Raw genomic sequence first — 25,995 nt, 5'->3', positions numbered from 1 at the left:
GCACAGTCATTGTATTCCTGTCTCCAAAATGCATTTTCATTTGTCAGATAAGAAAGAGAATATGAAGAAATTGGCATATCCTGGAGATTTCAGAAAGAAGTTGTCAGAATAGCTGAAAGCACCAGATAATTGCAATGGAAAAATAAACTTACAATTCTTTTCTAGGGAAATAAATGTGTATGATTTGTGTGTGTGCATACACCCACATGCGTGCTCGCGGGCATGTTTGAAACAACAAGATAAGAAAAGAAACACGGTGATTAAAAGTGACATGAACCAACAAAAGGAAGATGGTAGATGCTCAAGGAAGACCAAGGGAACTGACATTTACTTGATCATCCACCCCATGCTGAGAATGGTGGCCAATTCAACCAAGTAGTGGTCACCTTTAGTCACACAATTAATGGGAACCTATTCTGAAAAAAATTTCTTAAAACATCTTCCCTACAGTCCTGCTTCCAATTGGTGGTTGAGACTCACCAAGTAATTGAAGAGGATGTGAGATGTCTGAGCAGGGAAATCTCCAATGTTCAAGAGAAGTTTGCGCAGCATGTACATGAGCTCATCCTGAAAGAAGAGCAGAAATTTCATCCTTTCCTCCAGCTGCCATGCTGTAGGAAGGACATAAAATTATCTGACTAAAAATCACAAAGAATTTATTTTTGGCCCATGTGTTTATTTCCATCTTCAACATTTAATATAGTCTCCATGTGGTTATTAGTATTTAAATTGTTTCTTTGAACTAATACAAGTATCAGTTGTCATACAGCTATCTTTTAAACTTTTTTTTTTTTTTTTGCCAGTCCTGGCCTTGAGCTCAGGGCCTGAGCACTGTCTTGGACTTTCTCAAGGCTAGAGCTCTACCACTTGAACCTCAGCACTACTTCCAGCTTTTTTTTTTCTATGTATGTGGTACAGAGGAATTGAACCTGGGTCTTCATACATGCTAGGGAAGCACTCTACCAATAGGCCAAACTCCCGGCCCCTCTTTTAAACTTTTAAAATGATCTTTAAGTAGTTGTATACAGAGACTTCAATTCAACATATTAGTTTATAAGCACAGAACATCTGAGTAATGTCATCCCTTCATTGTTTTACCCTATCTCTGCAAACCCCACCATCTTTTTTTTTTTTAAGCAAGCCAGGTATCAATAACTCACACCTGTAATCCTAGCTATTCAGGAGGCTGAGATCTAAGGATCATGGTTGGAAGCCAACTCGGGCAGAAAAGTCCCCATGATACTCTTATCTCCAGTTAACCACTGAAAAAAACAAACTGAAGTGTTGCTGTGGCTCAACTGGTAGCCTCTTTGTAGAGACTCAGGAACAGCTCTCAAGCCCTGAGTTCAAGTCCCACAGCTGCACTATGTATACAGCTCACAGTCAAATCATATGAGAGCCATACATTAGCTCTGTCTACCATGAGTGCCTTGTGGGATGAGGAGGTACCATGTTGAGAAACCTTAAAAGAAATCTGACTTATTGAGATTCATAATTCTATTTCCTTGGTTCCAATCAACCAAGTTCAAGGGAAGCTAGTGAAGGATAATTTGAAATGCCATGCACTCTCCAGAAAAGTAAACCTAAACTTCCAGTGCATTAACTGTAACAAATAAATGAACAAATAATTTTTAATCACCACTGTATGTTTTCACTGTTCAGAAAGCTGTACTCATTAGGCATCTTACAGGGTGTCTCGGCTTACTAGCTTTGTGGTTAGGGAAGAGTGTTATCATTTTCTAATAATCCCACCTGCATTACAGTCTGCTAAGTAAACAATAAATGAACACAAAACTAAAACATTATGTTAAATTTCATCTTTGCTTCAAATACTGAGACTTGTAGTCATAGAGTCACCATCAGAAGTGTACTGTAAACATATAGCAATATCAACTAATGAAGACATTTGAAAGAAAACAGGAAAATTTTATTTACCATTATCATTATTTAATAAAAACTTAATCATTATATGTTTCATATAATGCTTTTTAAAATGCAACTCCTTTGTTTAGGTACTTAATGATAGTAAGAAGACACAGAAAACCTTGAAAGAACTTATTGACTTCATGAGAGGACAATGATGCTGCTCAGATAACATTAACAAATTTTTTGTCTTGCTTTTAACCGAGTTCTCACTCATAGCTATATTAGAAAGAAAGAGGATTTTACTTGTCTATTGCTGATGGTCAGTTTTTCCAGAAAATGTCGAAGGACTGTTGATGGATCTTCAATTAGACAATTCCATAAAACTTGCTGGGCCACAGCACTCACTTTAGAAGAGAAAGTTAATCAATCATTTGTCAAATAGGAAATGAGTCTATCAGGTGAAGTATCATTCTCTTTACAAACTTTACTCTCTCCCCTTTGCCTTAAAAGCTTTCTCCAAACACTTTCTTTATCTGAAGATGGCATTTTTGTTGTTATTGTTTTGGCAGTGAACATTTTCATGCATAAAGAGAAGGAAACAAAAACGCACGTAGGATTGTCTTTAGGTATTAGTGTTGCTCTCTAGAGACGATTTTTTGTGAATATGCAGTTGTTTTTGTTGTGGACACTACCCTGGTCGTAAGAGCAATAAGTTTCTATTATAAAGTCAGATTCTATTGCTGCTTAGTAAATTACTAGGACCCAATTATCTGTCAAACACTTTTCGGGCTTTTTTTTGTGTGTGTCAGTCATGGGGCTTGAACTCTGGGCCTGAGCATTGTCTCTGAGCTCTTCAACTCAAGACTACTGCCCTACCACTTGAGCCACAGAGCCACCTCCAAACTTTTTAGTGTTTTGATTAGTTATGAAACAATGTTCAGGAGGTTTTGCTATTCTTCTGCCTCATTAGCCCAGCGTGTACATGTTATGACCTTTGCCTCTCAACTATTTGGAATTTCCACTTAAAATGATCTTTGCCAATTTTGTAAATGAATGGTAAGATGGCTTGTTATTTTAAACAACCGTGCTATTTACCAGCATTATTGTCCAGTAGTCAACTTATATATCCTTTGTCCATTATCCTGCTACAAGGAAAAGCTGATTATTTGTTCTTAACATTTGGAATGTTAACAACTTGTCTGCTACAAATATAACTCATCTTGATTACTAGTCTAACATTTCACTTTGTAATTAGTCTCTGTAGGCACTATTTTAGGAAAGATAACTAAGTAGGAAAAGACAGCTTGGCTGGTATTAACTTAAAAAGCTAAAGTTAATAAGGTGTCTAAAGTCACTGATGTCTACAAATGCTTTTTTCTGGTTATAAACAATGTTCATGGACCCAACTGTTTATTTTTTAATTTAATTTATTGTGCCAATATTGAGGCTTAAATATAGGGCCTGAGCAGTGACACTTAGCTTTTTTGTTCAAGACTAGATTTCTATTACTTAAGTTGCAGCTCCATTTCTGGATATTTTTTTATATGAGTCTCACATACTTTTCTGTCTGGGCTGTTTTGAACTGCAATCCTTGGATCTTAGCCTCCAGAATAGTTTGGACCACAGTCATAAGCCCTGAGTGCCCAGCCCAACCACATGCTTCAAACACATTACTTTGGTTATAAAAGTATTAGAGGAAGTGATAAGGTTAGTGTGACATATCTGTAATATTTACATAACATAACATATGATCAGTAGATTATGTGTTCAAGAGCAACTTACTATTTCCCATCAGGGTACTAGCTAAAGAACGTAAGTACAAGTTTAATGGATCAAAATGGTACCTGCTACTCCATCTTCTCGGACCTCACCATCCTCCATTAAATGAACTATGGGGAGTACTGCCGCACAGATGCATGCTGGGAATACTGCTTGTGGGGGCTGAGGTACGTGGTGGTTTGGAGTGTGTTCAGTGGTGTGTTCCTCATCTGAAGGGAGAGAAGAAATATGCTTTTCTCAGTGATGTGAGTCAGATGCATTATTTAGTTTCAATTTTACCTGCTTATCAGTATCATAGGAAATACTAGAATTTTTAAAAAGGCAAGTTTGGAAAGTGCCCATTCTGTGTTAACACAAATAGAACTAAATCACTTCTCGAGTATTACATTTCTATTTTCTAGAGAAACAGAGGCATATGCCGGGGCAGGCGGATCAGCTCATGAAAGGAAATCAGAGAAGTTAAAATTCTAATGAGATATACTATCTTTCTGTTTTGTAATTGGTTGTATGCATGTAAATGTGTGTGATACAAAAATGGGAGAGGTGGTAGGACAATTTGAAGTGGCAGGAAATATGCATAAATGCTCAGTTAGGTTAAAAATGACAGCCCCCTCATTCAGGGCCTGATCTTTGGTGAATGTTCAACACTAGTCTGACCTACACAGCAGGTTCCACCTCAAAACCACAAGAATAAGAAGAGAGAAGACAACTGCAAGAGGATGTACCTTCTGCACTGACTGCTGAACGCACTGACCACACCGACCCACGGCGGAAGGAGTAATTCCTGTGGGAGGTACTGGAGGTGCAGGACGGACTCACAGACAGCCGGCGAGAGGCCAGATTGGTGACTTCTTCTACTGACAAACAAAATGGGGAATGTGAATTTTGGATTTATAATATAAATGTATCATCATCATGGTAGCTGGGATTTACATCATAAGAACATAGTGCTCTCAGACTGTGTGAAGCTTAGGAAAGGTAAAGGAAAAAAATTACCACCCCCTAAAAGAACTTTGAACAAATAAAAGAAGACAAAACCCCCACAGAAGTCTGGTTCCTCAAAAGACTAAACATAGAGCTCACCTATGACCCAGCAATCTCACTCTTTGGCATTTACCCAAATGTCCAGAAACAAGGGCATACTAAAGTCACTAGCACAACAATGTTCATTGCAGCACTATTTACCATAGTGAAGATATGGAACTAACCCAGATGCCCTTCAGTAGATGAATGGACCAAGAAGATGTGGTACTTATACACAATGGAATTCTGTGTTGCCATCAGAAAGAATGACATTGCCCCATTCATAAGGGAATGGAGAAACTGGGAAAAAATCATATTAAGTAAGCCAGACTCAAAGGAACATAGGTTCCATGGTTTACCTCATTTGTAATAATTAGTACACATCTAGGACTCTCCTAGCAGAGGATTGCCATAGCTCAGAAGTTGTGTACATAAGGTCATACAGGATGAGGTTAAACGAAATGAACTCTTGGTTAATGAAACAAGAGGTTTATCTTTGTGATTGCTGTCCTTAGTACTATGTGATGTTATTTCTTTGCTTTTCTCTTTTTTCCCACTTATGGCTAATCTCATGAGGTTACTATATCTGAATTTGTATACAGGCATACTGTATTTACACTTAAATGTTTATTTTAAATAGGAAAGGGAAAGGGGAAAGCAAGATGACTGGGAGAGGAACTGGGGAGGGAAAGGGGGAAAACCATGAGAGCGAGTATCAATGTGTGAGAAGTAATGTACCTACTACCTGACAGACGTAACTGTAACCCCTCTACACATTGTCCCAACAATAAAATACAATAAAAATAATAATAAATACATGTAAATTTTCAAAGAACAAAACAAAACAAAAACAAAAGCAAATGTCATGTACAGTAACAGAAAATTCCTCCCCAAAATTCCCACAAAAGTAGGGCAAAGAATCACTGAATTTCGATTGGCAAAAAGTCATTTTCTGGTCCCATCCTCCAAACTGCTTTCGCTTGTGAAGGTTAAAAACAATTTGTGTACTCTAGCTTTACTTCTGGTGATACTGGAGTGGCTGCATCTCCTTTCCTACACACTCCGGATTCCCATGGTTCCTGAACCACAATCAGCGCCTAGGGGTTCATCATCTGTTATGGACTAGGGCGGTTCCCATGTTCCTCTAGAAACAGACTAACTCTACACTTGGGAAAACACACATCTTCTCTCTTGCTTTCTATAGCACGAGGATGTGTGAGAGCCAGGGAACCAGAGAGGAGCAAACCCACTCCTGTCACATAAGGTCACCACTGTGTGTCCAAAGCAAGTCCACTTCCTATGCTTCTGCCCCTCCCAGCCCCAGCAAGTCCCGTGGGCAGAAGGCACCTTCTTCTTCTGGCTCTGAGTTGGGTGAGCAGGTGGGCTCGTAGCAGGCCTCCTGGGTGATAGGGATGGCTGTGATGAGGCTGGCTTCTCGACCAAGCCTTTTCTTCTCTTCCTCCTGCTGTAAGTTCTTTAAGATGTGTTCTGCCCTTTGGTGGGAGCGGGACACGGCGCGGGCTGAAAAGGATTTCTGTGGAGATATGAAAAGGCAGTTTCTTTAGGAGTCAACCTGCCTGTACAGTCCTAGGCAGAAAGAGAGAGCCAATGAACTGTGCCAAGGTGGTAGTTTTTCTTTAAGACATGTTTGAGTACCCATCCCTTGTTTCAGGGGGGTTGCTGGTTTTTCTGTCAGGTTTCTATGGTGACGTTTCTTGTATTGAATCAAAATAACTCTTCCACAATGCCTGTAATCTTTGGAAAGCCATTTCACGTGCAGGTCTTTGGGTGATATCAGTGATTGGCTAAACAGTAAGACCCAAGTAAAATTAGGCCTGAAACTGGCTTTAAATGAACAGTTATTGCATGAAGTTAGTGATATAGAATTCAGTCATGGAAAGGAAAAGAGATTTATCTCTTACATAAATCAGTTAGATAACATTTCATTTCTGTAGATCCAACTTTTATCCTAGACATTATCAGAGATAAATGCAAATTCAAAAATGTGTAGGAACTAAGCTACTCAATGGAAACTCATAGTGTTACTCAAGTTGAAGGCAAACGTCTCCCTTTATCAGAGGCAAAGGTAGAAAGGCAAAATATTAAGACCAATCCACCAAAGGATAAAAAACAATAACAGAGTGATTAAGCACAGCACTGGTGGTTCACATCTGTAATCCTAGCTATTCAGGAGGCTGAGATCTAAGCATTGTAGTTCAAAGCTAGCCTGAGAAGGAAAGTCTGCCAGACTCTTTGTTTTGTTTTTGTTTTTGTGAGACTCATCACCAATTAACCATCAGAAAAACTGGAAGTGGTTCTGTGGCTCTAAGTGGTAGAGCATTAGCCTTGAGCAAAAGGGCTCAGGAACAGCACCTAGGTCCTGAGTTTAAGCCTCATGAATGAAAAAAGTAAAAGAGGGGCCGGGAGTTTGGCCTAGTGGTAGAGTGCTTGCCTAGCATGCATGAAGACCCAGGTTCAATTCCTCGGTACCACATACATAGAAAAAAGCTGGAAGTGGTGCTGAGGCTCAAGTGGTAGAGCTCTAGCCTTGAGAAAGCCCAAGGACAGTGCTCAGGCCTAGAGCTCAAGCCCAGGACTGGCGAAAAGAAAAAAGTAAAAGAGAGAGAGAGAGAGAGAGAGAGAGAGAGAGAGAGAGAGAGAGAGAGAGAGAGAGAGAGAGAGAGAGAGAGAGAGGGAGAGAGGGAGGGGGGGGAGAGAGGGAGAGGGAAAGGAGAAGGAATTAATTCTGTAAATGTTTCCTTCTTTACTTGTTCTTTCCTTAATTATGATGCTTATGCACAGACAAATGGGACAGAGCCAATGGTCTCAATATCTTCATACAATATCAATTCACACCTCTTTGTTAAGACTATTATCACATAAGCTCTTAGAGACAGATGGTAGTTCTTGGTTGCACTTCTATAGAACTTCATTCTTAGTAGCCCTACTTTTCAGGATATTGAAACAAACTAAATGATTACTATAATGAATAGCACAACAGCAGTTAAGAGTAATTACAAGGCTATTTGGTGATTAATTTTGTAAACACAAAGTAAGAATTGTGCAATGAAAGTACAAACACTAGTTAATATAATTAGGGCACATAATTTTGAATCCATTGTTGGGCAGGAAAGTTACCTGGTGCGATGATGCTTCACAAACATTTTGTCTAGGCTGGACATGAGCTCCAGTGCAATTTCTGTTTCTCTAATAACTAGGATTACAAGTATGAGCTACCTTACCCAGATTATTTCCTAGTTTATAAATATTGTACTCTTAATTCAAAAATACCTACTCAACAGGCAAGTCCTATTTTAAAGATTTGTTTAAAAATAATCTTTGTTTATTTATTTATTTTTGTACTGGTGCTGAGGTGTAAATTCAGGACTGTACACTCTCACATAGCTTTTCTTTTTTTCTTTCTTTTTTTTTTTTGCCAGTCCTGGGCTTGAGCTCAGGGCCTAAGCCCTGTCCTTGGATTTTCTCAAGGCTAGAGCTCTACCACTTGAGCCTCAGCACCACTTCTGGCTTTTTTCTATGTATGTGGTACCAGGGAATTGAACCTCGGTCTTTGTGCATGCTAGGCAAGCACTCTACCTCTAGGCCAAAGTCCCGGCATCACATAGCTTTTCTTTTCCTTTCCCTCAGGGCTGATACTATGCAGCTTGAGCCACATCTCCACTTCCAAAGGCACATATTCTTGGTCTTGTTTTGCAGATAAACTATGTTTTAAATTTAGTTGCTATGTCATATATACAAGAGCAGTAGAAGACCCGAGTTCTGAGAATGATGGTCACAAAATGAGGACTAAAGAAAAATGCTAACACTCTCCTTTCACCTGTTCTTGCAGGGCCATGACGTTAATCTGCACATAGTTTATTTATATACTAGAACTCGTGTGTGTGTGTGTGTGTGTGTGTGTGTGTGTGTGTGTGTACTCAGCCTGGGGCTTGAACTCAGGGCTTGAGTGCTCTCCTTGAGCTTCTTTTTCTCAAGGCAGAGCTCCACCACTTGAGCCACAGTTCCATTTCAAGTTGCTTTTTTTTTTGATGGTTAATTGGAGATAAGCATCTCATGGACTTTCCTGTCCCACGCTGGCTTCAAACCTCGATTCTCAGATCTCAGCCTCCTAAGTAGCTAGGATTATAGGCGTGAGCCACCGGTGCCCAACTGACATACTGTAATTTAAATGGACATGTTTGTTTCGCCCAAAGTAGTGTCTTTGGCTATGAAATCAATGCGTAATGCCTTTAACAGTTCTACAGTGTGGCTGCTGCTTTGATTATAAAACAAGAAACAACTGGTTTGGAAGTATGGATACATGTTTAGTCTGAGATGTTAATTCTTTCCATTCGTAAGAATAAAGTCCGCTGAGGTTGGTTTACTGTGGTTGTGATGACATACAACAAAAATGAACAAATTGTCTCACACGTGCGTTGTTCTGTTTTTTTACATCGACTCCATGCCACCTGGAGATACAAGAGAGAAGGTGCTGCTACTCACAGACTGGTCTTCATTAATGGGATCCTGGACACTTCCACTGCACTGAGCAACCCACGGAGGGTCAAACATGGGGACAGATGGCATTCCCAGCACTGGAGAGGGCAGGGTGAAGTTGATACTGGGCGGCGGGATCTGTGCATTGATATCAGAAGAATGAGGTGAGTACAGAGGAATATAAGTATAGACACGAGGATGAATCTTAAGTGTACTTGTGACACAATCTGCCCTAGTCAGTGCTAAGGAAATGACTCCCCACAGAATAAGCAAGCACCAAAAGGGAAGGCTGTTTCTTAATATTTTATGTTACAGGGAACAGGGTAAGTCTCCCAGGGTCTCAATTTAATCTCTGGAACAACGAAAGGTTTCAATCAATTGATTTTAGTTGTGTTAATCAGTCAGTCTTCCACAATGCATCTCTTGACTTTCTTAATTTGTATTCTGCAGTGTGTGTGTGTTGGGGGGTGGGGATGGGGGGGCTGGGGGCTTAACTCAGGGCCTTGGGCTTTCCTTGGCCTTTTCCATTCAGGGCTGGCACTCTACTACTCACACCATACTACCAAGTCTAGCTTTTTGCAGGTTAATCAGAGACAAAATAAATAAATAAATAAAACAAAACAAAACAAAATTCCCCAGTCTTTTCTGCCTGAGTTGGCTTGGAAATATCCTCAAATCTTAACCTCATGAGTTGCTAGGTTTATAAGCATTGAGTAGCTAGTGTCTGAGTCTACTTGCTTATTGTTTTAATGAGCGGACTTTATTCACTTCCTTGTATTATTAGAGCAAACAAGAAACATTTCTTTGGCTATACACAATGTGGCTCTGAGGTTTATGGATTTCAGCAAGCCTTTCTAGTTGAATTAAGAATTTGGTTTTTAATTTACCCCCTATGTATGAAGCATTACTCACCTTAAAGATCTGTTGTGCCCCCTCCTCCATGCGGGGCCAGACCTGGTAACGGAATCTCCAGAGCGTGTGGAACTTGAGGACCGCATTCAGCCTCTGCACTGTCTCTGGGTGATGGAACTCAGACATCAGCATGTCAGACACAGCCTCAGGGACCTTCACAGCACACAGCAGGAACATGGCAGCTATAGACAGACAGTAGCTCATCAGCTACAGATGTGAACTTTTTGATTGATTTCTGGGCTTCAGGGAAGTGGGAATTTTTTCTATCTCTTAAAATGACTCTTGAATTACTATTAGCTACTATTAGCAAGGCTCCTAGTGCCAATCAAAGCCAACCTTGTTTTAGGCATTGGAAACCCAGCATCACCATTCTACCCATAGTCATCTAAAAGCTGGTGCAAAAGAAGCAATAACACCCATGACCCAGCAATCTCACTTCTTGGCATTTACCCAAATGTCCAGAAACAAGGGCATACTAAAGCCACTAGCACAACTATGCTCATTGCAGCACTATTTAACCATGGCAAAGATATGAAACTAACCCAGATGCCTTTCAGTAGATGAATGGATCAAGAAGATATGGTACTTAAACGCAATGGAATTCTAGGCTGCCATCAGAAAGAATGACATTGCCTCAGTCATAAGGAAATGGAAAGACTTGGAGAAAATCATATTAAGTGAAGTAAGCCAGACCCAAAAGGAACATAGGCTCAATGGTTTCCCTCATTTGTAATAATTAGTACACGTCTAGGACTCTCCTAGCAGAGGACCACCATAGCTCAAAAGCTATATATATATATATATATATATGTATATAGATAGATAGATAGATAGATAGATAGATAGATGTGGTCATATAGGATGAGATTCAACAAAATGAACTTTAGGATAAGGAAACAAGAGGTTTATCTTTGTAATTATTGTTCTTAATGTGCTATGTTATTTCTTTTCTCTTTTTTTCCTCTTACGGTTAGTCTCATGTGGTTACTGTATCTGACTTTGGTACTGGGTATATTGTATGTACATTTATTTCTTTATTTGAAATAGAGGGGAAAACAAGATGATTGGGAGAGGATAGGGGGTAGGAAACGGGGACAAAAGCATGAGAAGGGTTATCGGTGTTCGAGAAGTAATGTACCTACTCACTACCTGGTGAATGTAACTATAACCCCTCTACACATTACCCTGACAATAAAATAAAATTAAAAAAAAGAAGAAACAAGAACATGATGCTTCAGGAGTTACGCTATAAGCAAAGCCTCCTCTGGCTCATTGTGAAAAGAAAATGCCAGTTTTGAAAACAAATAGGAAAAAACAATTACATTGTGACATCTGTTCTTTAGGGCAGGGTTAGTCTTCCTAGAGTGACCCAAAGATGGTAGATAAACCTGTTCTTTACATTAGCTATGCTAAAACCAAAATCCAAGTCGCAGATTCTATTTACAAAGTTCTGCCCTTCCCAGAAGTAGAAGAAAGTGAGAAGACAAGAGAGATTTATTAGACTACAATATTGCTTTTTTAATTTTGGAAAAGCAAGACATCAATAAGAGAAAAGCCATGTGCTATAAATTACAAAGCTACTGAATAATGAGAATATAGAGATAGAAAGATGAGCAGAATTGTTAAAGACATCATCCATAGTCTCTCTTGTTTTCTTCTCCAGAGATGGCACAGGACACTGTCCCAGAAGATTGGGTTGAGTCCTAACTCACTTCTCTGATCTGAGATCTTGGGCAAGCCTGTTAACTCCTATTAGCTTTCATTTCCTATTAGTGAAATGCTGCTGCTGCTGCTGCTGCTGCTGCTGCTGCTGCTGCTGCTGCTGCTTCTGCTGATACCCAAGTCCAAATTCACTAGAGTAAAATAAAATACTGTATGAAACAATACTTTGCAAAGTTCATTTTACTTTCTAGGGAAAGTAGTTGAAAGGACATTTATAATGTACAGCCAGAAGAAGAGGGAGAAGGAGGAGGAAGAAGAAGAAAAGGAAGAGATCTGAGTCTGACTTTTCTGGCTTTCTAATCTAAACTGAATAACTTTCGATAAGTTTCTTCAATTTGCTGAAGTTTGCTCATCTCTAAGAGAGTTTATTAATTAACTAATGTGAGTGATATCACTCAGTAACAAATGTTAGTTCTTCTGTTCATTAGCTTTTGACAATCGTTTTCTTTACCCTACTAGCCATTTAAATCTCTACTTTCTCCTTTTGTTCTCTTTATCCATTTCAATTTCTTGTTAAAGCAGAACTCCAAACCGATCTCTTTATAGTCATACTTGGAATACTCACTAATCAGCAGATATAATGATATTTTTACACGACCTTTTTCCTTTGAAACATTCCATAAAAATATTCTTGAAGAATTACTCCTCTTGATTCTCATGGCTAGTGATGATAAAATTTAGATCACTTTTAGGGGAGCCTTTCCTTGACTGGTTACTTTTTCCAGCCTTTTTAGTGGAGGTCAATGGTTTAGTAATTATCTTTTCTTTCTTCTTATTAATTTTTCTCCACATAGCATGCATCCAATTATTTTAGCTGTCACATCAATACATATTCCAAACTGACCTCTGGCTTTGGCCTTTCTCTAGTGTTGGTGTTGTATCACAATTATATATCAATCAACTCTTACTCACCCCCCAAAATAGAATGATCTTTATTTTTTACTTTGAAGTGTTAGGGTGTTAGGTATTGATGCTACTCAATACCACATGAGCTAGAAGTACACCCTATGCCTTTAGACTTATTATTATTTTTTTTTTGTGGGTCATGATGCTTGAACTCAACTTGGGCGCTGTCCCTGAACTCTTCAGCTCAAGGCTACCACCTTATCCTGGGCCTGGGCATTTTCCCTGAGCTCTTCAGCTCAAGTCTACCACCCTACCCTTCAGCCACGCTCCACTTCCCGTTTTCTAGAGGTTAACTGGAGAAAGAGTCTCAGGTTCTTTTGAACCTTGATCATCAGATCTCAGTCTCCTGAGTAGCTAGGATTACAGGCGTGAGCTACCATGCTCAGCTGCCTTTTGCCTTATTTTTGAAACATGGTCACATTAGAGATCTCAAACTGTCCTTGAACTCAGTATGTAGCCCATGTTTGCCCCAAACTTGAGATACTTCTGTCTCTTCTTCTCAACTACAGGCCACCATAAAAATCATCACTTAAAAAAAAAACAGGCAAACTCTCCCATTCATTGCTGCTACAGGAAATGTGATGATCATTTATTTGTTCCCTGTTACAGCAGTCCTCCTCAGCTCAGAGCCTAGGGTGCATTCTCCACACTGCTTGTAGACAGTTCACACACCAAAGCTGATATCCTAGTTGTATACTAACATGATAGACAGGTAGTTCTCTAAAATAACCCGACTTGCCAAGTCAATATCCTCAGCCTTTCAAAACAAGCCCGCATGGGTTTTCCCTGTTAGGAAAACACTTGTTTTCCTGTTAGGTTGACAAATTGCCTGTTCTTAAAGCTCTGTCAACTTGTTTATTAGAGTTGTCCCTCCCCACCCCCCATGGAAATCTTTCTGTCTGTACTTCTGCAGTTTTCTCTAAGAAGCATAGAGAAAGAAAAATATGGCTTTAAATAAAAACAAAGATATCTTACAAAGATATTTGTTGCTGTATGGCAGTAAAAGATTAAAAGGCTGAAATCAACTTAAAGTTGCATTTAAACACCCTGGTTAAGAAAAGTATGGTGTATTTACCTAGTCAATGGAATATTTTGTAGCTATTAAGAAAAGTGAGAAGTTAATGCACCTACTTATTACCTGGTGAATGTAACTGTAATCCCTCTATACATTACCCCAGCAATAAAAACTAAAATTAAAATTAAGAAAAAGAAGAGTGAGAAGAAACTGTAAACTGATGTAAAAATGGCCAATTATATATCAGTGAAAGAGAGTGTAAAGCTTTTAGAATATGTCCTGTTTGTGTGGCAATGAAAATATTTAATATAAGCCTACAGTTACATGAAGATATAAACCACAGTGTACTTTAAAAAGATTTCTGGGAAGTTTAAAACTTGTACCTACAAGGAAGGGAATGAGCAGTCTCAGGACACAGGGTAAAAAATGTAGTTTTATGTACTCTTGTACTGTCTGTATTTTTGTCACAAGTGCTCAAACAACTACAGACAAGTACAGAAATCTATATAAAAGGAGCCAAAAATAAAGATCCCATAGTTTACACTTACCACTTTCTAGCTATGTTTCTTGGACAAATCACTTTACTTTTCAATAAATGTGTTTTGATATTGTAATGTGAGAATAGAAATTGCTCAGATGAGCTGTAATAAAATTAACAAAAGTGGTTCATAGTAAATAGAAGTTAGACAAAATGAACTTTATCATTTGTGAAATAGAGTGAAATATAGATCCCAGGAGTAATTATTCTGATTTGGTACCAACCTGTTAAAAAGTTTGGATCTGAGATGTCCCTTAAAGGGTAGGCATTCAAGGCTTGGGAGCAGTAAAGCCTTTAGGAATTAATGTCTGACAGCAGGTGCTTTGGTTGCCGGTAGCATACCGATGAGTCTAAGAAAGACAATCTCTCCCTAGTTTTCCCATTTCTTCCTACTTTTAACAAGTTGCTCTCAGTCAGGAGAGGAGCAGTTCTGCTTTGCTGTGTGCTGCCCAGCCCTACTATTTGCTACTCCCCCCCAAAAAAAGCCTAAAGGTAGAGTCCTCCAGATAATGAAATAGAATCTCCGAATCTGTGAGCCAAAGCAAACCTTCACTCTTCATTGGTTGATAGCTCAGGTTTTTGTTATCATGGTGGGAAGCTGACTGGCCCACATCCTGAGACAGATCCATTGCTCTGTGCAAACGCATAGTAAATTGGGAGGTAAGCACTCAAACCTGGATCTACTTTCCTAGAATGCACATCTCTGTCTAGAGTTCTAGAAATGGCCACCAACCTGACCTAGGAACATAGGAGAAAGCGAATGCGCCTCTCTTTCTCACTTCAATACTGGGAGCTATGACAGCAAATGTGGAGAGCTGGAATTGAGGGGTATTTCCTCACCTGCTGCCCCAGCCATGTGCTCATCCATGCTGAGGAGGAGCTCCCAGGCAGCTGGCTGGATGTCTCCATACATCTCCTCTGTCAGAATCGGTGCTGCCTTGATTAGCAGAGACAAAGGAGCCGGTGACAAGCTCATCACCTGGGAAAAGATAACAATCATGTTTTAAAATCTTTAAGATGCTGGATTACTTCCTGGAACTTAATGGCCACATCTCCCCTCTTTGCTTTCTTTAAATGGCCCGAACATACTGTCTAAAATGAAAGCATAGGGTTGGGAGTTTGGCCTAGTGGTAGAGAGCTTGCCTAGCATGCACAAAGTACTAGTTTCAATTCCTTGGTACCATGCAAAGTAAAAAGCCAGAAGTGGTGCTGTGGATTAAGTGATAGAACTCTAGCCTTGAGAAAGCTCAAGGAAAATGCTCAGGTCTTGAGTCCAAACTCCAGCACTGGCAAAAAAAAATGAAATCATAGTTAGTTGACACAAATGTAAAGTGTATGTGTTCATAGTTGAAACAAATTAGAAAATGAAAAGATTAATCTCATAATGTTTTCATTCACAGAAACAGATTTAAGCTGGGTGCTGGTCTCTCAGGCCTGTAATTCTAGTTACTCAGGAGGCTGAGATATAAGGACCATGGTTAGAAGCCATCTGTAGCAGAAAAATCCCAGAGACTCCTATCTCCAGTTAACCATTAAAGATCCAGAAGTGGAGGTATTGTTCAAGTGGTAGAGCCTGAGCTGTGAACAAAAAGCCAAGGGCAAGAGTCAGGCATGGAGTCCAATTGTCAAACAAATAAACACTCCACAGAAACAGAAATACCCAGCTTTAAACCACTAGAGACGAATGAGATGAAATACCACTCTACAAGGAAAGAAAGATGTGAGGAAACATAAATTTTCATTGGAATGGGGTGGACATTTTAAAGATTTTTTTCCTATCTACTGGTACATTTCTATTGAAAATTATAAACAATCTCTAACTTATAAAGGAATACATTTAGAAAGTTAGTTGAAACACCATTTAAATAATGGTTACCATTCTAGATTCATCTATAAAATCCTTGCTAGTCCACTTCTTCAGACAATTAAGGTGATAAGTATAGGTTCACAATAAACCATTGCTGAACACCAGTGGCTTATACTAATAATCCTGGCTACTTAGGAGGCTAAGATCATAGGAGCATGTTTCAAAGTCAGCCCACGCAAGGAAGTCAGTCCATGAGACACTTACCACCAAAAGTGGATGTGTGGTTCAAATGGTAGAGCACTAGCCTTGAGAAAAAAAAGCTCAGGAAAGCTGAGTGCTGGTGGCTCATACCTGTAATCCTAGCTAATCAGGAGATTAGAAATTAAGGATTGGTTCGAAGCCAGTTGGGACAGTCAGTGAGAGTCTTATCTCCAGTGAGTCACCAGAAAGCCTGGAAGTGAAGCTGTGGCTCAAAATGGGAAAGCACTAGCCTTGAATGAAAGAGCTCAAGGAAAATGCCCATGCCCTGAGTTCAAGTGCCCAGGCCCTGAGTTGAATCACTTCAAGTACCAGCATTCCAGTATTAGTGCACGCATGTGCGTGCATGCACACACACACACACACACACACACACACACACACACACACACACCAAGTAGTCATTTAAAATGCATTCCAGAAAAACATTAATTTTTATTTTTCTTCGGTGCAGGTACCAAGGTTCAGAGCTTAGGATGCAGAAACAATGTGTCATGCACTTAGTAAAAAGGTAAATGTGGTTTTTAAAAAAAATTAATTCATGCCATAATCCATTGAGATAAGGCTGCTTTATAAAATTTCCCATTTTATAGACAGGAGACTAAGTCTAAGAGAAATGAAACAACTTACCCATGTCCTAAAGCACTAGATTTGGGATTAAAATCCAGACTGTCTCATCCCCCAAATCTATGAGTGGTATCGTCATCTTCAGATGTGAGCTTCACAGGTCTGAGAGGAGGGACAGGGGTGACTACAGCCCATCTCCCTAGGGCCACTGCCTTTCCAACAAGAATTTGTTCTCCCTTGCACACTTGATAACACTTTAGCTAGCCAATCAGCTGGGTCTTTTGTCAACACTAGGCTATCTGTAGCTTCTTCTCTGTTAATGCTCTAGGAAGGTTTATGATCCCAGTGCCGTACCTGAAGCCTGATATACTTCAACATTCCAGAGTCCTTTTTCCCTTCTAGGTTGGCCTCGGAAACTCTCTTCTTCAGTGAAGGTGTCCTGAGGCATGACTTATCCGAACACTGCAAAGAGGATGAGCTAGGTCATAAGGATGTTATATCTTCCTAAACAAAATCAGAAACAAAAACAAAAAGAAACCACACACAGCAGGAATAATTTAAGGCAATCTTATGGGTCCACACTTTTTAAAGTCTGAGAAAGGTAGTGAATTTTGAAATGTAAAAGAAGATTAGAAAAGAAAAATTAGTAACAAACTTGTCTTTTACACTTGCAGGAATAGAGATCCAGAGAGGCGTAGTATCTGTGACTTCTTAGCAAAAGAAGAAAAAGACAAGGATCTCCCAATTTCCACTTCAGGAATAATTGTATTACAAATGGTGAGAAACATGAGTGTATTAAAATGTTAAATGTTGCAATTTGAGCAGGCAGTGTCCCTGATGGGTTGATGTGTTTGTTGGATACTTGGCCTGAAGTTGGTGGCAGTATTTTGGGAGGTTCTGGAAATTTCAGGAGGTGATGCCAATTGGGGAAAATAAGTCATTGGTATCTTGTCCCTGCCTTACTCTTGCTACTTCCTGTCCCACATGAAGTGAACAGCTCCTCCTCTACAGGTTTCCACTCCCATGATGGTCTGACAGCATATACATGTGTAGACCACCCTGTCTTGGGCTGAATGTGCTGAAGCCTTGAGCCTAAACACATCTTTTCTCTTTTAGGTTGTTCTTTCATATACATATATATATACATATATATATAATTTTTTGTCAGAGATATGTAAACGTAGTGGATTAAGTCAGTTAAAATCTACTCTAAGCAATACAGGACTCAAAAGTACAAGTTAAACCCTTTGGTCATAGGCTAAAGAAAAATTTTCAAACAAAAGTGTTAAGATGTAACAGGTCTTGGAGTGATTCAATTTTTTGAGTTGTTGATATATTTTAGATATGAGGCCTTTGTCCGTTGTTTAGTTGGTGAAGATCTTCTCCCACTCTGTAGGCTTCCTAATTAATTTACTAGCTATGTCCTTTGCCATACAAAAGCTCCCTAGTTTAATGCAGTCCCACTTTTCCAGCCTTTCTCTGATTTGTTGAAGTAACAACCATCCCATTAAAAATGGGCCAAAGACTTAAAGAGAGTCTTCTCTGAACAAGATACAAAAATGGCCTATAGACACATGAAGAAATGCTCAACATCTCTGGTCATAAAAGAAATGCAAATCAAAACAACTCTAAGATTCCACCTCACTCCAGTTAGAATGGCCAGGATCAGGAAAATGAATAATAACAGATGCTGGAGGGGATGTGGCCAGGAGGGATCACTACTACACTGTTGGTGGGAGTGCAAACTCATTCAACCATTATGGAAAGCAGTATGGCAGTGCCTCAAAAGGCTAAACATAGAACTCCCCTATGACCCAGCAATTCCACTACTTGGCATTTACCCAACCATCCAGAATCTAGGGCATACTAAATCCACTAGCACAACAATGTTCATTGCAGCATTATTCACCATAGCAAAGATATGGAACCAACCTAGATGTCCCTCAGTTGATGAGTGGAGCAACAAGTTGTGGTATTTGTACACAATGGAATTCTATGCTGCTGTCAGAAAAAATGACATCGCCCCATTTGTTAGGAAATGGAAAGACTTAGAAAAAAATCCTATTAAGTGAAGTAAGCCAGACTCAAAGGAACTTAGGCTCAATGGTTTCCCTCATTTGTCATAATCAGTAGAAACCTGTGCTCTACTAGCAGAGATCTGCAATAGAGCAAAAGCTTGATACATAAGGCCATATAGTATGAAGCTAATTGAAAGGACCTCCAGGATATTGAAACAAAAGCCATATAACGAATGACTGTTGTCTTTAATGTACTATGTTGTCTCTCATCTCCTTTGCTGTCCCTTGGTTATCTCATATTGGTATCTGACTTTGTTATCTGATATATTGAATTTATTTGTATTTGGTTATTTGAAATTTGATAGGGAAGGGGGGAAAACCAAGACCAGGGGGTGGGGTGGGGGGGGAGGGTAATCGGTACCAAGACATGTGAAAGGGTATCAATGCATGTGAATTAATGCACCTTCTATCTGGCAAATATCATGTAACCCTTTTATTAATTACAATTAAAAAAAAGATGTAACAGGTCAAAGACAGTAGCTATCAAGGAAGTAAGAGCACAGCAATCAGCATCTAGAACTGAGTCTCAGCCGGAAATTGATTTCATCTGAAAAACAAAACATGACTCATCTTTAGGACGCTGCAATTTTTCTTTCAACTGGTGTCCTCAACCTGAGTCCAAGAATAGGCTTGACTCATCTGCATAAACATGGGGGAGAGAATTCCTTCCTTTGACTCCTGTACTGCTCCAGAATGGAGGGAGGAGTAAAGTAGGGTGAAAGATAGGACCCTATGGAGACAAGCCTTTGTTTATCTTAAATTCTGATTCTTCCTTATTTTACACTCAAGGTTGTGGACAGAACAAAGCACAGAATAACTGCACAAAATAAAGCTCCTTTGTTTTTCCAGGGCCATATCAATGAGACTTTTTCTCTCTGTGCCAATGGAAAGAAACTGAAGTTACTTAGATCTTTTTGGACAGACCTTCACCTTCAATGATATAGAAGGAGACGGTGTTGAAAGGAAGGGTAAATCTAAAAGCTCATTCACGTTCCAAAGGAAGTCTTTTGAAACATTAAGGAAAATACACTAGACAATGCAACAGTTATGAGGTGGGCATGGAAGAAACTTTTTAAATGAACCCATTGGGAATCAAGGAAATATTACAGTTTACTGTGTTCTCAAAAGAAAAAAAATGGGAATACAAAGCACTTGAAGAGAAAAATACTGTATTCTTTTCATTTTCTACTTTCTAGTAAACATAAAAGCAATGTACAACATAAACAACATACTCATTTCATATAGTTTGAAAACTTCCCAAAATAATATACAGTATGTTCACCATATAATGTAGGCTGTAGCTCTTTAGAGAGAGCAAAGACAATTAAAAATGTTATATGTGCTCTTCTTTCTACTTTTAGTCTATTTTTCTTCTCTATGTGACTTAGCAAAAGTGAGATAATGGTCTGCATAGGACTTACACTACTGTTGAAAGTTTAAACAATTTATTTCATTGTGATTTTATAGTTTGTTTTTATGTCTTCCCAATTACTTGAATTTCATTCTCTCAATTTTTGCAGTTATTTTTCTGTACTTTCGCTAGACATTTCATGACTTTCAGCATCATGGATGAACATTGCTTCTTGATTAAATTATAGAAATCTTATTTCTATAGTTTATACAAAAATACTCAGCTTAGGAGAAAAATGGATGTGCAATTATGCTATCCTGTGTTAGAACTGTGTTTAGCTCTGCCTGCTAGGAACAGATGGTATAAGTCAAACTTGTATGTCAGCTGTTTAGTAGTTTGAGATATTTCCTGAGGAAGTATGGTATGTTCGGGTAGCTTTATGACAATTAAAGTGCCTATTTTAGTAAGCAGAGAAGGGGATTGGAGAACCCTCATATCACAGCAGTAGGTTGCTCACAATGTTTAAGTGAACTCATCAGATTTAACTTAGGCATCAGAGGAAGGGGCATGTGTGATGGGCACTCCACAAGATGGACCACTAGAACAATCCAAAGAAGCTGCAATTAGTCACATTTTGTTTGGTAACTTGATATAAAACTGGGTCAAAGGGATCTAGGTATTGACTAGAATAGAAAGCTATTTCCAATGGCACCCATTAGTGGTTCTTTGAAAAGTTAGGAATTTCACTTGAGTGTGAGATACACATGAATGGTTGAAATAATACAATAAACTAGAATGAACAAGGAGACCTAAAACTAATTACTTAGGGAAAAAAAACCCAGAATGGACAGAAGAAGATCTCATGTTTTTGTTGATTCTGCCATGGGAGCTTCAAATAAGGAGGCAACTTCAGAGCCCCAACATCTCTTGGTGATACTGACGAATAGTTACTGTGAGATGATACAGAACTTTGACTAATGCCATTTTCTTCTACACACATTTAGATGAATCCATAAGAGTTGATTTGAATTCTCATCTTGACTACTATTGATTAAAATTCAAAAACCTGCCTTCTATTTTTTTTTTGGTAAGGATTTATCACTTGTGTTTGGATCAAACAGAGGAGTGAACTCCATCAAATTCATGTCCCATGGCATGAAGGACTCAGAGTCTGAGTCATTTTAGTGATTTTTAGAATGAGAAAAATGATAAAACCATGGGAATTTAGCCCAAGTATAAAATAAATAAAACAAGAAAAGGCTCACACCAAGGTAGAAAGAAGCAGAGATGAGGAACTCTAACATGGATAGTGTTGCTATTAAAATCTTGGAAGTTGTCTATTTTTTTCTATACTGGCCTTTATAAAATTCTGCTATGTTCTTTGAAAGCCCTCCTGTTCCATTTAGCAAAGACTGTTGACTACAGAGGAATGCTAGTTAATTATTTCAGGTAAACTTTTATTTAATCAATAATAATTCAAGAACGTTATTGAATTAGGCATACACTAGAAACTGGAAGAACAATTCATTTATGATGCTTGCTGTCCTTGTCTCTCCTTAGGAGATTTGGATAACAAACAAGTAAACAAATAGGACAAGGTATAAATAAAATTTAAAAATTAAAATTAAAAGTATGTCTTGGAATGGAGGAAGAAAGGGTGAGCAAAAATAGTCACATTCAATGTAGATTATGTAAAAATAAAGAACTATGTAACTTGAGGGCAGGGAGGAGAGGGAGAAAATGGAGTGCCTCAAAAGGCTAAACATAGAACTCCCCTATGACCCAGCAATTCCACTACTTGGCATTTACCCAACCATCCAGAAACTAGGGCATACTAAACCCACTAGCACATCAATGTTCATTGCAGCATTATTCACCATAGCAAAGATATGGAACCAACCTAGATGTCCCTCAGTTGATGAATGGATCCACAAGATGTGGTATTTGTACACAATGGAATTCTATGCTGCTGTCAGAAAGAATGATATCGCCCCATTTGTTAGGAAATGGAAAGACTTAGAAAAAATTATATTAAGCGAAATAAGTCAGACTCAAAGGAACCTAGGCTCAATGGTTTCCCTCATTCATCATAACCAGTAGAAACCTTGGGCTCTAATAGCAAAGATTTGCAATAGAGCAAAAGCTTGATACATAAGGCCATATAGTATGAAGCTAATTGAATGGACCTCTAGGATATTGAAACAAAAGCCATATAATGAATGATTGTTGTCCTTAATGTACTATGTTATCTCTCATCTCTTTTGCTGTCTCTTGGTTACCTCATATTGTTACAGTATCTCATTTTGTTATCTGATATATTGGATATATTTGTATTTGGTTATTTGAAATTGGATAGGGAAGGGGGAAAACCAAAATGGGGGGAGGGGGGAGGGTAATGGGTACCAAGACATGTGAAAGGGTATCAATGTATGTGAATTAATGCACTTTCTATCTGGCAAATATCATGTAACCTTTTTATTAATTACAATAAAAATATTAAAAAAAAGAAAAAAAAGAAATAAGAGGTAACAGTGACACATGAGCAATGTACTCATAGCCTGGCCTATGGAATTGTAACTCCTTTGCACAACCACATAGGTCATAGTAAAGAATTAAATAAAAAAAAGAGATACATGGGATGAATCAGTGTGGAGATAATGAGGAATTCATCAATTAGAAAAGCTTCCATCAGCCTACCGGGCTCTCTAAGGAAACAATTTCCTAAGATTTCAATACCAGAGTAGTATTTCTTAAAAGGGACAAATGTAGTGCTTCATGCAAATTTGGCATACAATTATGTTTGTATGCTATCAGTTACATGTTTCATTCTTGCCTCGAAAATGAAGACTTAATGTTTGGATTTAGCCTCATAATAATGTCTGAATCTTTAGAAAAATACATCAGTTCTGTAGGAAATTAGTTGGTCTCCGGACATTTATATTGACTTTCCAAAATTCACCTAAACTGCACTATCTTTTTGGGGAGACGGGGACTGCATTTTGCCATTCAGCCTGTGCTTCTTTGCAACTGAAAGGAAAAGAGAGGGTTTTCATTATCCATTTTCTACTATTCTTGATCTTAGACTTAAAAGTAAAAAAGTTATTTTTTTTTAATTGAGGGCTGGGTATTGAACCCTTGGCCTTGTGCCAACTAGTAAGTGTTCTACCACTGAGCTACATCTTCAACTTTCACTAAACATTATTGAACATGTATGCTATTAAGATTATAGAATTACACTAGGTATAAACACTAAAGAAAAAATACATAAAGCTATTTAGTGAAGGAAATAAGTACATATAGAATGATAATTCACATATATAAAAGGCACATAAGTTTGGAACTACCTCAAATAAAGTAGAAGAATGAACAGTGAACCTCTGAAATATTAATGAACAAGTTGATAGATAGGTTACAAAATGTACAGGCTACCACAAATGTATCCTGCCAGAATAACCCATTAAAGAACAAACAGGAATGGAATACCAATTGCTCATAATTGATTCTCCTATTTTTTTTTTTTACCAGTCCTGGGGCGTGAACTCAGGGACTGTGCACTGTCCTTGGGCTTTCTCGAAGCTAGAGCTCTACCACTTGAGCTACAGAACCACTTTGTTTCCTTCATTTGTAATAATGATTATATGTCTAGGATTTTCCTAGTAGAGGATCATAATAGTTCCACAGCTATGTACATATGACTATATAAAATGATGCTAAGTAAAATGAACAAATGGAAACAAGAGATTTTTCTTTATGGTTCTTGTTTTTAATGTACTGTATGAATTTATTTCCTTTTTCTTTTATTTTCTCCCCTATGATTTATCCCCTATTGTCACTGTATTTGATTTTCGTACTATGTGTGTATATATATATTCATATATATTTATCTGAATTAGGGAGGGGATCGGGAACAACAAAATGGTGAGATAAAGGACAAAGGGTGAACCAATGTAAGAGCAATACTCACAAGACAATGAACTCGACAACTTGGGGGTCTTGGGGTGGGGAGGAAAAGTGAGAGAAAAACATGGGAGGGGGTAACAATGTTTGACAAAAAATGTACTCACTGCCTTAAGTATGTAACTGACCCCTCTAAACATCACCCTGACAATAAAATTAAATTTTAAAAGGAAAAGAAAACAGCTACAGAAGCAGCCCACAGCATTGAGCCAAGCATCTTGGCTAATGCCTGCTGAGGGGCAGATGAGTAGCTCAGGGCTTTCCTAGTAGGAATGCAGCTGCCCTCATTACGTCTTCCTGTTCTGCCAGTTCAGCTGCTCAGGGTAGTTGTCAAGAAAGGGAAACCGAATGCATGAAAGGTGCCGGTTTCTTGAAGGCACCAATTTTCTTTTATATGAATGGACCTAGATGGTCTTATTTTGTCTGTGGACAATAAGACCTTGTGCTGTTTGTTTCATAATACATAATTGTACTATCTGATAGGAATCTGCTTTATTCTCATAACTCTATGATGCTCCCCTCTCAGCCCATTCTTTTCATGTATTTGAAGACCCTTTAAGAAGGACTTGCCTCTCCCCTCTTGGCCTTTGCTTTCTGTGTATCCAAAGATGGAATATGAAGGATTGACTCCCACTCTGTTTTCCCAGGTGCATACAGATACCAAGGAAGCCACCCAAGGTAAGTGCTGACTGCCTGACTCGATCAGGGCAATCTATCTAAGCCTGGCTGCAGACATGCCTTCATGGGCTCAATCAAAAAGCTCTGCATTTTTTGTTGACCTACTAGCTTTTGCATTAATCTCTGCTTCCTTGCTTAGACTACATAAAACCTAGCTCCTCGGTGTTTCATTAGCATAGTAGATAGTACATCAGAGAGAGCTCAAGGTTCTCTCTAGCCTTGAGAAAGTCCAAGGACAGTGCTCAGGTCCTGAGCTCAAGCCCAGGACTGGCAAAAAAAAAAAAAAGATGTGGTATTTATACACAATGGAATTTTATGCTGCCATAAGAAAGAATGACATTGCCCCATTTGTAAGGAAATGGAAACACTTGGAGAAAATCAGATTAAATAAAGTAAGCCAGACCCAAAGGAAGACAGGCTCAATGGTTTTCCTCATTTATAATAATTAGTACACATCTAGGACTCTACTAGCAGAGGATTACAATTACGCAAAACCTAGATACATAAGGTCATATAGGATGAGACTAAATGAAAGGATCTCTAGGATATGGAAACAAGAGTTTTATCTTGTGTGATGGTTGTTCTACATGTACTATGTTATTTCTCTTCTCTTTTGTTGCCCTTTGGTTAATCTCATATTGGTATCTGACTTTGTTACCTGGCATATTGCGTATACAATTATTTGTTTATTTGAAATAGGAAAGAGAATTTGGAAAACAAAATGATTGGGAGGGAGTAGCAGGGAGAGAACTGGGGACAAAAACATGGGAAGTGGTATCAATGTGTGAGAAGTAATGCACGTACCATCTGGAGAATGTAACTGTAACCCCCCTATATATTACAAAACAAAAACAAAAAACAGCTTCTGTCCCAGCTGAGACACACATCTCCAAGCCTGCACAAAGGCTGTGTCCCTCACTGCTCCAGCTCAATAAACAGTCCTCGCCTGTGAAAGATGGAGTCCAGCCTGTCCTTTCTCCTCCACTTTCCTAACACCAGCTTTTTGTAACAAACTACCACAAACCTCAGGTTGATTCATGT

The 25,995-nt window shown here is 38.7% G+C and overlaps 1 protein-coding gene across 6 annotated transcripts in view; it reads right to left on the bottom strand.

Annotated features, from left to right (window-relative positions):
• Unc80 (unc-80 subunit of NALCN channel complex) overlaps positions 1-25,995 on the bottom strand; it is a 185,179-nt gene that overhangs the window by 67,757 nt on the left and 91,427 nt on the right. For 5 of the 6 annotated variants that reach the window (XM_090354730.1, XM_090354731.1, XM_090354734.1 and 2 more), the window contains 9 exons: positions 17,245-17,352; positions 15,099-15,237; positions 10,078-10,259; positions 9,172-9,303; positions 6,016-6,202; positions 4,371-4,502; positions 3,711-3,854; positions 2,170-2,270; positions 481-567 (listed from right to left, as the gene is read on the bottom strand). In XM_090354730.1, the coding sequence (XP_090210856.1) occupies positions 481-567; positions 2,170-2,270; positions 3,711-3,854; positions 4,371-4,502; positions 6,016-6,202; positions 9,172-9,303; positions 10,078-10,259; positions 15,099-15,237; positions 17,245-17,352 (1,212 nt within the window). The remainder of the gene's footprint in view (positions 1-480; positions 568-2,169; positions 2,271-3,710; positions 3,855-4,370; positions 4,503-6,015; positions 6,203-9,171; positions 9,304-10,077; positions 10,260-15,098; positions 15,238-17,244; positions 17,353-25,995) is intronic. The other variant, XM_090354733.1, reaches the window with a different exon arrangement.

The sequence above is a fragment of the Megascapheus bottae genome, chromosome 21 (genome assembly GCF_031878675.1).
Source record: "Megascapheus bottae isolate mThoBot1 chromosome 21, mThoBot2.hap1, whole genome shotgun sequence".
In the NCBI taxonomy this organism is placed as follows: Eukaryota; Metazoa; Chordata; class Mammalia; order Rodentia; family Geomyidae; genus Megascapheus; species Megascapheus bottae.
The sequence above is the reverse complement of the archived record's forward strand: the minus strand, read 5'-3'. Positions and strand labels throughout refer to the sequence as shown.